This window comes from Panicum virgatum, chromosome 1K (genome assembly GCF_016808335.1).
Source record: "Panicum virgatum strain AP13 chromosome 1K, P.virgatum_v5, whole genome shotgun sequence".
Lineage (NCBI taxonomy): Eukaryota > Viridiplantae > Streptophyta > Magnoliopsida > Poales > Poaceae > Panicum > Panicum virgatum.
In genome coordinates this window covers 13259681-13277047 of record NC_053136.1, presented here as the reverse complement: position 1 = coordinate 13277047, position 17367 = coordinate 13259681, and the positions used below count along the sequence as shown (strand labels likewise).

The 17367-nt window shown below is 44.9% G+C and overlaps 1 protein-coding gene and 1 long non-coding RNA gene across 2 annotated transcripts; both read right to left on the bottom strand.

Annotated features, from left to right (window-relative positions):
- Window positions 1-7608: 7608 nt before the first annotated feature.
- LOC120695717 (peroxisome biogenesis protein 7-like) lies at window positions 7609-8856 on the bottom strand. Its single transcript, XM_039978936.1, has one exon. The coding sequence runs from the start codon at window positions 8756-8758 to the stop codon at window positions 7799-7801; it is 960 nt and encodes a 319-aa protein (XP_039834870.1). The 5' UTR covers window positions 8759-8856; the 3' UTR covers window positions 7609-7798.
- Window positions 8857-16291: 7435 nt separating this feature from the next.
- Window positions 16292-16908, bottom strand: LOC120651405. The gene is made up of 2 exons (XR_005666164.1): window positions 16702-16908; window positions 16292-16610 (listed from the first exon to the last, which is right to left on the bottom strand). It is a non-coding gene; the product is annotated as an uncharacterized LOC120651405 (long non-coding RNA).
- Window positions 16909-17367: the final 459 nt, after the last annotated feature.

Here is a 17367-nt window from a genome sequence, read left to right as displayed (position 1 = left end):
AAAGGGGGGCAGCGGCGGTGGGGGTTCTGACTTAGGGTTTCGTCGTCGCGCGCGCTGAGTAGAGGGGCGCGGGAACGGCCAATTTGGGATTACGCTCCGCGCGCGTTGCCCAAAATAGTGTGTGTCACTTATTTTTTTAATAAAAATTATCACATTTAATTTATAATTAGTATTGTTGCTCAAAAAATTAATGTGGAGAGATATTAGCATAGTTGGTTTATTTAATTTAATAGTTCTAGTCCAAAACATTATATACACCTCATATATATATAACAACCTTAGATATGATCGCTAAACATCATCAAATTCTTATTTGTGAAAATTGCATTAGTCATGTATGGTTTTATAAAAAAAACATGTGCCTGCTTGATGTGGGTATGGTGATGATTTCAATAAAACTTTGCGAGTATACCTCATTGGCGCTTTTGTATTGCAATGGTGGCCATGCATGACCTTCCATTGATCCAATGCTCTTATTCCCATCAATTACATATATGGATGTGTTATGGCATAAATATCTAATGTGTTATTGCATAAATATCAAATGTGTTATGGCATATTAAGTGAGGCGCTCCCTTCCACATCTTCTATTATTTGGAGTTGATCGTCCGATATTGCAAGCATTTGCTGATTAGTGCTAGGTAGTATATACCGCTTGGTCGGCAAATTAAATACCAGCCAACATTATATTTCCATGATTGCATATATATATATATATATATATATATATATATATATATATATATATATATATATATATATATATATATATATATATATTAATATGAGGACTAAAACAACTCTTATTTGTATTTCTTTCATGGTTACAAGACATGTGTACTCATTTAGGATGAGATGTGCGAAATCAACATGTACACGCCATCAAGAATTTTATCCATCTCATGTCAATTTAAAAAATAATTGCAGAACTAGGTGTGTTTTGTTTTGACAACACTAAATATGATCTTAATTATTGCAATATAATGTGCCACAATCAAAGGATATATGTGTTACAATGGGCACTTTCCTTAGCGGTTTGATCAAACAGCCAAGGAAAAGCACAATTTCCATGGCGGTTTGAACGAAAAGGCCAAGGAAATGAGAACTTTTCTTGGCATTTCGATGAAACAGCCAAGGAAAAGCACAATTTCCTTGGCGGTTTGACGTAAAGGCCAAGGAAATGAGAACTTTCCTTGGCGTAATTTGTAAACCGCCAAGGCAATTACAAATTTTCTTGGCTGCCTACAAAATCCGTCATGAAATTATATTTTCTTGGCTGTTAACAAGCACCGCCAAGGTAACACTATTCCTTGGCGGTTCAATCTTGGCCGCCAAGAAAATCTCTGGCCGCCAAGGTAATTCGATTTTGGTGTAGTGAAATACGACGGAACGCCTACCATCGCAGTCTCCGTCCATAAGCAAGCTAGCCAGAGATCGACCATGAGCGGCGCACCACCAGTGGTTCCTCCCAAGCTGTGGTGGCCGGAGCTGCTGGGCTCCCCGGCCGGCGACGCCGGCGGTGACGAAGATAAAGCAGGACAGGCCCGACGTCTCCGTCGAGGTGCTCCCGCCAGGCGCGCCCCTGACGCCGGAGTTCAACCCCGAGCGCGTCCGCGTCTTCATCGACCTCAACGGCCTCGTCGCGCAGGTCCCCATCATCGGCTAGCAGCAACAAGCTACGTACGCGGCCGCCTCAAGTGGGATAGATGCATGTGTGACGTTCAGTCCTGGTTCCAAGTTGATTATTGTAATGTTCAAGTGTTTTAGTAAGGATAATGTGTATTCCATGTGCATCTGCGCCTCTAATTTCATTTTGCCGTTCGTTAATGATAAATGGATAGCATCGAAAGCTTAGCCCGGTGAAGAACATTATTGTATATATAGAACCAACTTGTACTGCGGCGGTAAGTTGCCCAGTTGTTCCTGGCTTCCTGCTGCCAACCTGGGCTGAAATCCTAGTTAGAAAATATATCATTGTATTCCCTCCATATTTAAATGTATGATGTTGCGAAAGGGCCTGTAGCCTGCTTTGTGCATTAAGTGGTAGACGACGTTTCCGTCGACAGCGAGACGCCTGCAGTGACTTCATCAATCTCGAGGATTTATCGGCTCAGTCTTTGAAGATGCTCATAGGGGTAGGGTTTGCGTACGTGTGTTCATAGGGGTGTGAGTGTGTGTTGTGAGTGTCTGAGTTGTACTGTGTAATCTCAAAAAAATATGATATTATTAATTTTTAATTCAATATTTGACTATTTATTTATAAAAAATGATATCTATTTGTCACCTGTTTTTTACGAGTCAATTTTTTGCCCATTAGATGCGTTTTGTGATATGTATTGTGTTGTTAGTTTTTTTAACAGATTTAAATCTCTGTTGGATACCTGTAACTAGGGGCGAATCTAGCCAAGACATAAAGAGGGGCTCATTTTTCTTCTCTTCTAAATTCTCTTCTTCTCTTCTTCTTTCTCCCACCTTCTTCATTATTCTTCCCAAAAATAGAGGGAGGCTTAGGAGATATCCATGGTTCTTGAGGAGGCCCCTGCCTGTAACCCGCCGGGTGATGTCATCTCCTCATCTCTCTTATAGAACAGAGCCTGTTCACTCTCACTCTCATTTCCCTCTCTCCTCTTTCTCTCTCAGCAAGGAGGTCGCTTTTCTTTTTCTTCTTACTCTGATTTTTTCTCCCAGCTAATTTTTCGATGATTTGGTTGCATTATGGTCCATTAGGACTTTTTTTTTGAGCATCCATTAGGACTTATTGAGCAAGATCGGGGGAGAGGATATGCATGGTTCTTGCTTTATCCTCCAGTTCGTGAGTTTTCAGGTTTGGATAGAGATTCATTGCTATTTCGTCTTAGTCTTGAATTGTTCTGGTGTTGTGGTCCTACGACTTGTTGATAAACCATGTAGTACAACTGATTTTTCTTCTTTAGTTCTGTTGATACGAGAGTCACATTGAAGGCATGTCCATTATTTTTCTTCATATTTCTCCGTCCTTCTATGATCCATTTGTGCTGCTACTATAGGATTCGATTGAGTTTTGAGGTGTGAGTTTGCTTCAAAAAAGAGGTTTTGAGGTGTGAGGCCTCTAGTTAAATCAACATTTGATCCGCAATTTGACGAGAGCCACTCTCTCACTGACACAGCCGGAGCTCCCGGAGCCAGTTTTTGGAGCCGGCAGGAGCCCGGCTAAGGCCCTGTTTAGATTGTTTTACATGTAAACGTAAAAAAATTTTGTGTGAGAATCTTGCCAATTTGAAGTACTAAATAATGTCTATTTACAAAATTTTTTGCACAGATGGGTTATAAATCGCGAGACGAATCTAATGATGCTAATTAATCCATAATTAATCAATAATTAGCGGATGGTTACTGTAGCATCGCTATTGCAAATCATGGATTAAGTAGTCTCATTAGATTCGTCTCGCGATTTACAGCCCAACAATGCAAAAAGTTTTGTAAATAGACTTCATTTATTACTTCAAATTAGCAAGATTCTTTTTCACTTTTTTACATTTACGGCTTTTTTATGTTTATGTGGTAGAACTAAACAGGGCCTAAAGAGGCCCTAAAGAGGTCAGATGGGCCAGAGAGGTGTCGGAGCCATCGCAGCAGTTCGCAGGGCATCCAAAGAAAAGAAAAATAAAATTATAAGGGGATGGATTATCAAAGGATTCCTAACATGCCAACACGCTGGAGCAACCTCTTGAGCCTGCGCTTTCAGTGTTTGTGATCGAGCAGGCCTCAAGTGAGCAGTCGAGGGGACCATTAGCAGCCATGGAGGTGACTAGTAGTAGATGAGTAAAAGTGAAGAGCACTGCGGCTGTCCTGCTTGCTGTTCACATGTATGTTGAGCACGAAACGCAGGAAACCTGGCAGCAATTTCTAAGGAATTTCAGCCAACAAATACACATTCCAATTGGAGCCTGACTCCTGAGTCCAGATTGATTTGATTAGTTAAGCTTTCTTATCTTTGGTTGCTGAGTCTCCATGTTAGAATAAATATGTTACGAACATTTGATAAACATACCATCTTCTTGCTCACAAGTTGCAAGGATTTTTCTCTGCGTCGCAGTCTGTCCCTTGCTATCCTTCAAACCATGCATACCGTCTGATCCTATTCCATACAGTATTTACCCTGTTATATGGACTAGAATATTATATTTTCGCAACCTCAGCTATGACATGTCCCCCACAACCAAAACACCAAACAAGCTCAAACTTGTAACCCTGTGAATATTCATCGAAAATTATTACAAGAGTAAAGTGCGTCACCGGTCCCTAAACTTGTTCGACTGTGTTATCCCGGTCCCTAAACTCGTAAATCGATCGTTTAGGTCCTCAAACTTATTTGGTTGTGTCATTGCGGTCCCTAAACTTATAAACCATCTATTTAGATCCTCAAACTTATCCAGTCGTATCATTTCAGTCCCTAAATTTAGTTTTGAGTCTCATCTAAGTCCAAACCGGACGATCTAAAACTTTTATATTAAAAAATAATTTATAACTTTTTCATATGAATTCGAATGAAGACAAACTTTATATCAAAATTGTATCTCTTGACGTGATCTACAACTTTGCAATTGAAAAGTTTTTGAATTAAAATTATTTAGAGTCCCAAAATTTAATTTTAACTTTTAAATTTAAAAATCTATAAACTTACAACAATATTTTGAGACCCTAAACAGTTTTAATTTAAAAATATTTCAACTAGAAAATTGTAGATTACGTCGAGGGCTACCATTTTGATATAAAATTTATCTTCATTCAAGTTCATATGAAAAAGTTGTGAATTACTTTTTGATATATAAATTTTAGATCGCCTTGGTTTGACCCATATGAGACTCGAAATCAAGTTTAGGGACCGGAATGATATGATTGAACAAATTTGAGGACGTAAACGTTTGATTTTCTAGTTTATGGACCGGGATGACACAGTGGAACAAGTTTATGGACCGAGATGACACAGATGGACAAGTTTAAGGATCTGAACGATCGATTTGTGAGTTTAGGGACCGGGATGACAGAGCGACACAAATTTAAGGACCGGTGATGGACTTTACTCTTATGACAATAGCACAGATCACTAGCTGAACTGCAGGTCAAATTAGGGGTGGTAATGGGCCATGGCCCCTAGTGGCTCTTCACAGCCCAATAAGACCTTTAAATTTTTTAGCTCAAAATTGTATAAGATTAGAACCCGGCCCTTTTAAGGCCCAGTACTTAGATTTTCTAGTTCAAAATGTTGGGCCTTTTACCACCCCTAGGTCAAATCACTAAGCAAGATTGAGATGCCTATGGCTCTGCTTTGGAATGAACCTGACCTGCCATGGAAACTCATATAAGAGCAACTCCAGTAGAGCTTCTAAATTTGGGTGAGTAAATATTTATTTAGAAGCCCACTTCTAAATTTTAGTCATCCAAATATGGGCCTCCACTCCAGCAAGCCGAGTAAATTGGGCTTCTATAGAGGGCCCATAGTTGACAGCCCAAATAGAGGGCCACCAAATTGCATGAATCCTATACATCTTCCACAAGATTTTTTCATATCCACCTTCTAGTGTTTGAGATTCGTGAAAACAACTATAGCCTTTGGATCCAACCAAATTCTAACTTCCTCTCTCTCCCTCCCTCCTCCTTCCTCTCTCCCCCTATCTCCTCCCGCGCGCCGCCGGCACCCGCGCACTGCCGCCACGCGGGCCCCGCGCACCGCCCGCCCCCGAGCGCTGACGCGCGCCCCCGCCGGCCGGCGTGGCCTACCGCCACGCAAGCCCCGCGCGCTGTCGCGCGCCCCCGCCCGCCGCCGCGTGCTTCACGCACCCCCGCAGGCCACGCGGGCCGCCGTGGGCCACGCACCCCCGCCGACCATGCGCGCCGCCACGGCCCTTCACGCCGCCCGCACCCGCGCCGCCGCTAGCACCGGAGAAGAAGAGAGAAGAAAGAATATTTGTTCAACATTTTAAAAATTGGTTCAATATTTTTGAGATGCTGGTTCAACATTTTTGAGAAGTTGATTCAATATTTTTTTAGTAAAATGTTAAATGGGTCATCAGTTGGGGTTTAGTGGGCTTTATAGATAAGTTGTTTATCTATCTTCCGAAAGACATATAGGAGCCCCCACCAAATTGAGGGGATGGGCAGAGAAATTTGGAATACCTACCAAAATAGCAGCCCATTTGGAAGGCCTTCTCTAAGAGCAACTCCAGTAGAGCTTCTAAATTTGGATGAGCAAATATTTATTTAGAAGCCCATTTCTAAATTTTGACCAAATATAGGGCTCCACTCCAGCAGGCCGAGTAAATTGGACTTCTATAGAGGGCCTATAATTGGCAGCACAAATAAAAGGCCACCAAATTGGGGGGGGTGGGGGGGGGGGATTTAGAAGACCTACCAAAATGACAGCCCATTTAGAAGGCCTGCTGGAGACATTGTTCTCAAGGCAGTAAGACGGACGCCTAGCAAGGTGGGGCGGCTGGGCGCCTAGGCGAGCAAGGCGGGCGCCTAGGCGAGCAAGGCGCAAATCGGTGGGCGGCGCATGGACGCCTAGGCGTCGCCTTGAGAACAATGGCTGGAGATCAATTTTTTGTACCCACCGAGCAAATATGGATATGGCAGCCCATTTAGTAGCCCTACTGGAGTTGCTCTAACTCCCTTGCCATAAAATTAACGAGACTTGCATATACAAAAGATCAGCTAGGAGTCCCGGACATGGTAGCAAGTCAATTTCTTATTTCCTTGGCGAACAGATAGCTAGTAAGCAGCAAGCCAGCCATAGATCTACAGTTTAGCAATTACAGAACGAAATACAGTCTATGAAACAGTTCAGGATATCAGCTGGGTACAAAACCACTTTGACACAGCAAACAAGTTGATGAGTTAAACCTTCTATGGTCCCTGAACACATCAGGCTTCAATTCATGGGAATAGTTGCCAGTAGGGAATAATCCTCCACAACAGCTCATCCAATTTGCCAACCCCGGAACTGATAATAAGCTCAAGACAAAAATGTTTTGCATGACCAACACTAAAAAAAGAGATTCTTTTTTTAAAAAAACTTGCTTGCTGGTTCATAACAACAGCTGACAACCTTCAAAAGACAGTATGGCGATGGACACATTCTGTCAGGTTTTGGAGGTTGCCTAGAAACCCCTTTAGGCCACGGCAAAAGATTGCAGTGAAACCTAGTACCGCTGACTAGAAATCAAGGAATGACTACCAGCAACTGGTGGATATATCCGAACATAGCTCCCTTAATGACTGACTTTCTGATGAGGCTTCCAAGCAAATGGGGAAGAGTAACAGAAAAATTTCTGGAGAACAACGATCAATACTTGGTGGCATATTTGGAAGCAACACAACAATGTTTGCTTTCCGTCTAACCACCTCACCCCTCCGGGCTGCTCTGGTTTCCTAGATCCCCCGTCACTGTTCTACCCTCTGGTTACTTTTTATGTTGTTTCGCCATAGAACCAAGTTATGGCTTGTGGCAGCGTATGTTTATGGCAGGTGTTGATCAGTGTGTAAGCTGGAGTAGTTACTTCCTACTGGTAAGCAAAGGCGTGCTCCTTCCCAAGTTAATTTGCACATAATTTGCTGAGGAAAATAGAGTAGTAAACTAGATGAACTTGACAACAATTTGTTATTGACATTATTCCACCCCCCTCAGCTCATTTGAGAAGAGATGAGTGACAATTCACAGGTAGTAGTTTGTATTACTATGGCCACCACCCAATGCAAAGCAGATAAGAGAAAACAGAATGGTACAAATCACCTGGTCTATCGAATTGGATTTGTTTTGCTACATGGCTCTGGGATCGGTCCCAAAGGGCCAGATGTAGACCATCTCGTCCCAGCCGGTGCTGGCAAGCAGCCCGTCGACGAGCACGCTCATGTCGATACCGGCGACGAACTCGGTGTGGTGGTTGTACCTGGCGAGCAGCGCGTCCTCGGCGCGGTAGTCCCACATGCAGACGGTCATGTCGTAGGAGCAGGACATGAGCATGCCCTGGCGGTGCGGCGAGAAGCGGACGCGCTTGACGGCGTAGCCGTGGCCGGAGAGCTGCGCGACGGGCGCGTTGGGCGCGCGCACGTCCCAGACGCGGATGGACTTGTCGACGGAGGCGGTGGCGAGGATGGAGGGGTCGTACTTGTCCCAGTCGAGCGAGAGCACCTCGTGGTCGTGCGCGGGCAGGATGAGCGAGGGCGCCGGGTCGCGCACGTCCCAGACCCGCGCAGTGCGGTCGCCGGAGGCGGAGGCGAAGACGTCCGGGTGGCGCGCGGACCAGGCGGCGCCGTAGACGCAGTACTCGTGGCCGCGGAAGGTGCGGACGGAGGCCGGGCGGTCGGGGGACCAGAGCTTGAGCGTGTCGTCCCAGGAGGCGGAGACGAAGGCGTCCCGGCGGACGGGGTTCCAGTCGAGGCCGTGGACCTCGCGCGCGTGCTCCCGGAGGAGGCGGACGGGGTTCTGCGCCGGCGGGAGCGCGGCGTCGAAGAGGCGCACGGAGCCGTCCCCGGACGCGGCGGCGCAGAGGGACTCGTGGGACTCGGACCAGGCGCAGTCGAAGAGCGCGTCGGAGGTCGGGAAGGAGAAGACGGGGGCCGGGGCGGCGCCGGGCCCCGCGGCGGCGAGGTCAAGGACGATGAGGTGGCCGTTGCCGACAAGGCCGAAGTGCTGCGACGCCGCGGCGAGGAGGCGGTTCTCGTGGAACGGGCTGAAGCGGACGGCGAAGCCCGGCGCCGGGGCCTTGAACGCCGGCATGGCGGGGCGGCGGTGGGTGGATCGGCCGGCGGATCGGGGAAGGGGGAGACTCGGTTAAGACTTGGATTTTATTTTTTTTCCTCTTTCTTTTTTATTTTTATTTTTATTTTTTCCCTGTATATAAATGGCTTGTGCCTGTGCGGTGCTGTCTCTGGGGGACGGGTGCTGTGCCTCTACTGCAACTGCAACTGGGCTTGTATTTGACTCCCTAAATGGGCTTGTCCGGGTATAAGTATAAATGGGCTTTCTATATTATATACATCATATATATTAGAAAAAAGTCTTATTTACCTCTCTTAACTATGGCCCGAATTTACGTTTCACCTTGAACTAAAAAATTGGGTATTATGTCAACTCAAACTTGCAAAACCGGATATATGACCTCTCTGAGTGATTTTCTTAGTGGTTTTCCTTTTTTATTTTCGATGAATATTTGAAAAATTATAGTAAATCACAAGAATCATAAAATATAAAATTCAATTTAATTGGACTTCACAAGAGTAGATTTATGCATTGAACATATTGTAAAATATAATTTAACAAAAAATATATTTTTAGTTTTAAATATATAATTTTTGTAAATAATTCATATCTACATATTCCTTTATCCAATTATTGTGAAATTTTTATGGTGAGATAATAATTATATTCTTAAGTTACATTGAAAATTTCATGGTCGTTGGATCATTTATTCTTGACAAACTGAAGAGTCTGATATAGCTTGGAATTAAACTCCCGAATTTATAACTCATGCATTCATGATCCTATGAGCATGACATTCTTACTACAGCTTGATCATTTAATTATTAGATCACCATAAAAATTTCACCATAATTTGACTAATAAAAATATAGATATGAATTAATTATAGAAAAATATATCTAAAATTAAAAATATAATTTTACAAAATTATATCATAGCACATGTTTATTGCATAGACCTATTCATGTGGAGTCTAACAAAATTTGATATCATATCATAATATAATTTTATTTTTTAAAGATTTATTAAAAATAAACATAAAATAAAAAGAGAAAAACCTCTAAAAAATTACCAAGGGAGGTCATATGTCCGGTTTTGCGATTTCGAGGAGGCAGAATAGCCGGTATTCGAGTTTAAGATGGAAAGTTAAACTTGATCTATAGGTCAGGAAGGTAAATAGAATTTTTTTCCTATATATTATGATCTTATCCTGGCCCAGGACAAAAGAATGGGCTTGATGTCCCACGCTGGACGCAGGATGGGCCCGGCCCATCCGCTGTGACATTTGCCGGTGGGGGGGATTATGCATCACCCAACGCAATAAAATTATAACCGTTACCTGACGTGTACAACAATTACAGAAAAAGTGACGGGGATCATGGTAACCTGCACGAAATACTATTGGACCTATTTACATCACATCACATCACACACTTCTCACGTCAATAAAATATTATAATGTAACCTGCAGCATAGAACGGAATACTGTTGATCTATTGAGTCCCACCCACGCACCCACCCACCCGTATATTCTTTAGGTGACAGATGGACCTCTGTTCGGCTCGCTGTGGTTAGTGGCTGATGTTAATTTATTGTGAGAGAAAAATATTGTCTGCTGACTGGTGCTGGTGGCTATTACTGATTTGGTGTGAGAAAAAAATATTATTGGTTGATTCCAACAGAAGCCGTAGTCTCGCCGCTTGCCGGTACCCTGCTAATCGTGTACGTCTCGTGCTATTGAGCGATCTGGGCAATGCATGCGTTTGTCTTTGCACGTTTTAGCTAGACAAGCGACTACCCGCTATCACCTTCCGATCCTTCACGCGATAATAATCCGGGCGTATACTCGGCATGTGGAGTGGCGGAGCTAGAATTTTGAAGTTGAGTATTCCTATTTTTCAAATTAAAACAAAATGCTCGATCGATCATTGTGGAGTCTAACCATGTTTTGGACTTTTAAAGTTCATCTATTGATTTCTTCTTCAATTTAATAACGACACACCAACCAAATAAATTAAGCTAGAAAACACGAGAAAATGAAGTTTTGCTCGGTTGATGCTCCATTGTTTGATGCTCGACTATTTCTGAAGGTTGTCTTGCACTGTGCAACAACTGTAAAGAGGCTCAGCTTTAAGCTCTTAGCAGCCGACCCCCCTGTTGGCCTACCATCTATCGTGCCAGCACCAGCTGCCTTAGGACGATGCCGACGCTCACAGTTCAGGCCTCGCCGTAGCCATGTAGGGTGCTCCCGCCTGCTGGATCTGGCCCTTGTTGCGCTCTTCACCAATGGTCGCTCATGCTGTCATAAATAGGGCTAGCTCAAATTAATTTTGGGGAATAGCTCCGTGAAATTTGGCGGTTAAGCGAGAGACACACTGCCCCTCTTGGATACGGTTCGGAGTGGCATGGGCTAGCTTGAAGAGATTGGGAGACTGGAATTACGCTTTCGACTGAATTATAACTCAAGAAATAGAGTATTTGGCCGAACATAATTTATACTCTGAATTATAACTCAAGTATTTGGCCAAACATAATTTATACTCATCATGCATATACTTGAGATACACTAATTTGTGCCGGAAAAAGTAGGGTGAATACCCAAGAATCAATGTGCCTCCGCCCACCATGTGCGTGCAAAACTTAGGCCCTGTTTAGTTTCCAAAAAAAATTTCTAGAGTACCCATCACATCGAATCTTAGAACATATGTATGGAGCATTAAATACAGTTGAAAAAATAACTAATTACACAGTCTAACTGATTAACGCGAGATGAATCTTTTAAGCCTAATTAGTCCATAATTGGACATTATTTGTCAAGTAACAACGAAATGTGCTACAGTACCAAAATTCAAACTTTTCACCAACTAAACACACCCTTACCATGAAAACTGTGATCAAGGGAGCACCTGGCCCGGCCTTCCTGAGTCCTTTGTGATGAGGACATCCTCCACTATTATCCGCTGACAAAGACGCAACACAAAAATGGCCCAAGTGGCCTAGTTGTAGTCTGACAGCGACCGTGTGAGCCTCTGAATAATCCCACCTTATTTAGCTTGGAAGGAGGAAGCCACCTTAAAAGGGAGAGCCACCCTTCCTCTATTGGACTAGTCTTTTGGGGCGATTGGGTCTTTTCTCGAGTGGGTGCGCCGGAGTGCGGTGCTATGATTGCCGAGGTACAACAAGAGGTCCTAGTGGCGTTGTAATCCAGATCGGTGCATTGTAATTTCGGATGCCGGTGCTAAGATTGCGGGATTCGAGAATCCGGATCGGTGCATCGGGCTTTTCATCCAACCCCACCTGGGCCAAATATCTGGGCATCATAGCTGTGTTCTTATCAGGTGGTATCAGTTTTGCTGGGTTGCTCACGGTACATTGCGCTAATTTGAGGTGATGGATTCTTATGATTTGAACACGTATATGCTGAGTTTGTGCCCACACTATATTCAACAACTTCTCAATCTGAGTACTATAAGTGTGAGGATGAGGATGCTATTATCAATTGTTATATGATTGGTGAATGGACATTAGACCAGTTGGCAAATTTGGCAAAACAAAGTTTCTCTCCTAATGTGTCATTATGGTTGTGGAGTTTGGGACGGGAACATGGTGATGATTATTGTACTTCTTGGTATGAGATGAAGGAGGTCCTACGACGACGATTTGTTCCTCCTCTTGAGCCAGATAAGAATATATTATCAAGCAGTGGGAGTTCTTATATGGTTGCTTCTGAATTTGCTTTTGCTACACAATTTGAGAAGAATGCTTCTACTAACCAGCTAGCTATAATGGGGTTGCCTAGTGATCTTCCTACGGCCACATCCATTGTTGAAGCCGTTGTCCTAGGGAATGCTAGTGTTTCTGAATTTTCTTTTACATCGGGGCTGCATAGTAGTGCTTCTTCTTATGACTCTCAGTCTGACATCAATATTGATGATACAGATGGTCCATTAGATGGCTTGTCTATGATGGCACGGGATGTGCATAGTGATGATACTGCTGTTATGGTTAAGGGGTAGCGTTACAATTTTTTTCAGTCAGAGTACAAAGTTGAAGACAAAGTATGCAAATTAATTATTGATGGTGGTAGCTTTACAAATGCTAGTAGTTCAGATTTGGTGCATGCTTTATCATTGTCTGCACAAAGACTGCCAACACCATGTTATATTCGGTGGATGAATGAAAGTGGAACACTGAAAATTACTCATAAGGTGCGAGTAAAATTTTCTATTGGAAGTTATGTGGATACAGTCGACTGTGATGTTGCGCTGATGAGTTCATGTCATTTATTGTTGGGAAGACCTTGGCAGTTTGATCTGGATGCTACTCATGATAGTTGTTCCAATAATTATTCGTTTGTGCACAAGGGAGTTCATCATGTTCTCAAATCGATGTCTGAGAGTACTATCAAGGCTGATGTGTTTGCTACTGCGAAGAAGAAAAAAGAGGCTTTTGCCATTACACCAAAGCCGAGGACGGCTTTGTTTCAAGAATGGAAGAATGATGAGCCAATTGCACATCAAGTTGTTGTTTCTAGACTTGCACAAGAATCTGGAATAGCAACAAATTTTTTTTATAAAGTTTGGTTTATTTTTAGTTGACATGAATGCTTCAGTTATACCATACAACGATTTATTTTTTGGAGCCAGTTCATGTGAGAAAGAAGAGAAGCAAGGAAAGAATGCATACAAGTCTCATTTTTTGGACCATATGCAAGGCTACATTCTAAAATGACCGAGATAGAGTAACTAAAATGGCAATGTATGCGCTCCCCCTTGGATCTTGATCTGGTGATCCAGATTGGAGTGTTCATAGTTTGCATACGAAAGTAGTTTGTATAGCATACATTGCCAATTAAAATTAGTGCCGCTTTATTTTAATATGTTCTAAAGTGACGCATGGCCTTGTGTTAGCTATTTCAATTGTTTAATCAACTGAGTCCTGGTTCGGTCAGTTTTGTCTTTGTCAAGTCAATAATTAGATATTTGGGTTGGTTCGGTTGAGTCAGATCTCATGTCCAGTCCAGCACGTTTAGGAGTTGAGTCTGGTTGGCCTGCGAGCCATATAGTCTGGGCGCTGGCTCTTGTTGTCGGGACCACAATTAGGGGCACCCTAATCGGAGTACTAAAATCACTCTAAAAACGCAAACATATATTAGTCAACTGAGCCCACGAAGGCCTACAGCCTCCTTCCAATCTGAAATAAAGGAAAGGACTCAAAGAAGCCCAGCACGCGGCCCATCCGCAACCCCCTCGGACCCGCAGGGTGATCTCCATCTCGTTCGAGGGCTCCCATCGAGACCCTCGACCGCGCCCCGTGTCTCCGCCTTGCTCGAGGGTAGCGAGCCTACCCTCGGGGAGGCGAATCGTCTCCGCCTCGCTCGAGGGTAGCGAATCTACCCTCGAGCGGGGTGAATCGTCTCCGTCTCGCTCGAGACCACCCCTCGACTAAAAGGACAAACAACCCTTCTGCTCACCCGTCCATCGTACGGAGGCATTAAATGCCAACCACTCCTCCACAGTGCCCAGGTCAGACGGCGTCAGGCCGCCATTCCCCACAGTGGCTGTGACCGGAGTGCCGTCCGCCAACTCCGGTCACTGCTCCGCCATCCCAGACGCTGTGGCAACACTGTGGGAACCCGCGACGCGGTACGAGACGTGCTCGGCACAGCTCCCGTTACTATTCTGCCAACTCCTGTTGTCCGGACTCCACCTCACCACACCAACGGCCCCGGACCCGTCCCCTGCTCGGGAAGGGATCCGGCGCCGTCACGTGTCCCCCAAGGAGGGATGCTCAGCACTACCAGCAGGAGGCCCGGACCTCCCCCCTCGAGGGGTCCGGGACCTCCCCCCTCGAGGGGTCCGGGACCTCCACGTGACTCCCGGACCTCCTTAGCGCACGCGCTAGCACTCCACCCAGGGGGGGCCCGGGACCGCCACGTGCCCCACTACCGCTGGCGCACATATATATGCAAGACCCTGGCCAGCAGGGCCCACGAAACGCTGTCACGCCACACCTGGAAGACGGTACACCCTACAGCGACGACCACGCCGCCTGCTGGGGCTGTCAGGATGCCAGCACAATCTCCGCAAGGCCGTGGACGGTGCCCAGGATGACTGCCACGCCCGACGACATGCCCCACAGTGTACTTCCCATAGTGCTCGACCACTGCACCCCCGCGATTCGGGGAAAAGACGACGACTTCCACGATCTCCTGCGCATGTACACCGTCCCTCCTTGTGTCTATAAAAGGAGGAGGCATGCTTCCTTTAAGGGGGTCGCGGTCGGCCCATTCGGTAGGACACAACGTTTCGTACTACTAGCAGAGCACACACGCTCCTCTGAAACCCGATTTTGGCACTCGCCTCAATCAACTCCTTCTCTAGCAAAGACTTGGGAGCTTCCCTCCCTCTCTCGCCTCGCTTGTACCCCCTACTACAGACACGCCCGGTGCAAGATAATACAGTGCCCTCGCACACTACCTTGCTGGACGTACGGCCCCGCGGCCGGAACCAGGATAAACCCGTGCGTTACTGTGTTGCCTCTTGTATCAACATCTGGGACGAGGAAACACGCAGCAGCATTACTAGTTGGGTCCGGACCGCCGGGTCAGGACACCGACACTTGTAACAGGCGGCAGAATTATTCTGGAGTTTTCGTTGAGGGTTTCCCTTGTGGCGGCGCTGCCTTCTTCGTTGCCATGGTGACGGCTGCCGATCCTTGTCGGATTATGTGGAGTGCGTGATCGAGCCCCAGCTGCTAGGGCACGTCTTGGATTCCTGTTGGGATCCCGTTCTTCTGATCGTGGTTTGTCGAGGTCACGGGTGGAAGAAATTACCTAGGGTTTGGTTTGCATATCTTGTAAACTGATTCCTATATTCTTTTATCATTGCCGCTACTTGAGTTTGGTTTATCAAACTGAGCCATATAGTCCATCCAAATTATATCGATATCTTGTTTGGACCATTGATATATATTGTCCCGAGATTTATCAACTCTATTGCTGCCGCTGCTATCATTTGGGAGAATAAATCAATTTCAGTTGACACTACAAGAAACCATTTAATCCGTGACGGAATGAGTTCGTCATGAATCACAAAAAAACCGTCATAAAGCAATGTCTGTGACGATTTCAGACAACGTCATGTATTGAGCGTCATAGATTAAATCGAGTGACGATTTTAGCAAAATCGTCACGGATTAGCACAATCCGTGATGTTTCTTAATCGTCATAGATTGCTGATGAGCCCATTCAGCCCAGCCCAGATCCAGTTATTGTGACGAAAAAAAACGTCATAGATGGTTGCCACATGGCCGCTGACGTGTCTATTGATGTGGATAATTTAGCTGACGTGGACAATGATGCAGTTGGTGATGTGGCAAACACCGATGACGTGGACAATGATGTGTGGCTGCTGATGTGGCACACGGGTTTTTTAGGGTTACATGACCCACTTGTTAATGGGTCCAATTTAGAACTGGGCCACTTTGATTGGCCATTTTTTCATCCCATATACAAGCCAACAAGAAAAGCTCATTTATCAGAATGATCAATTCAGCCCACAAAATTTATCAACTAATTTGACCAGGATTATAAATTCAATTACCTAGAACTTCAGTACCAATTTGACAGAAATTCAAATCACAGGACATACAAAAATTCCTAGCTGTACTAGCAACAACAGATTCACCATGGCACATGAGCCAACTACGGCACCAGAAACAACAGATAGCACAACCAACAATAACAGACAGGTACCAGCAACCAAGGAAACCAACAACAACAGACAGGTACCAGCAACCAAGCAAAGATTTCTTCTCTGCGAGGCTTCTCTTCTATTCTAACTGCCAGTTCTTTAACCCTTTGAATCGCCTGCAAAAATTAATGTCAATGCATAGTTAACTTTTGATAATTGTAGGGAATAAAAAAGATTGGTTGCTCAAAAGAAAGATGGTAGTTATACATGTCTCTTCAAAGTAAATTGAAGACAAACATTTTTATTTGAAACTTCAAATATGCTAGATCAAATAAGCAGCTCTGGTTAATAAGCTTCAAACATTTTAATAGATGGGAAGCATACCCAACTGCATATCTCTGACAGAATTTATGGCGCTTACCGTGCTAGGGACATTTCATCGAACACCTTACCAGCAATGCAGGTGTGTTTGGCCATGGGCTTTGGTTGCTCGCATGCCTCTCGTTCAAGCTCAATGACTGCAACACACAAAAGAATGGACCCAACTTTTTAATCAATGCCAGCTACAGCTACTCAACAGTCCACATGAAAAAAATATTGCAATCCTAAACGTGCTGCTCGTACACAAAATCAACTGCGAAAAATAGTGAGATTTGGTGGACTATCCAGCCCAACTACTCTAAAATGGAATACCAGACTTGGATTAACAAACGGAGTTGGAGGACACCTGAATCCCTCGATCCGAATAAACCACTAGATCGAGGGCATGGATGACGGCACAGGAAGGAATGAGGGGGCGGAGGTAGGAAGGGTGGCACGCTTACGGGCAGACTGGTGGTAGACGAAGCCACGGTAGATGGGGAGGAGGTCCGGCAAGACGGGCACACCGGCGACGAGGTACTTGTATATGAGCGCCTGGTGCTCCAGCTCCTC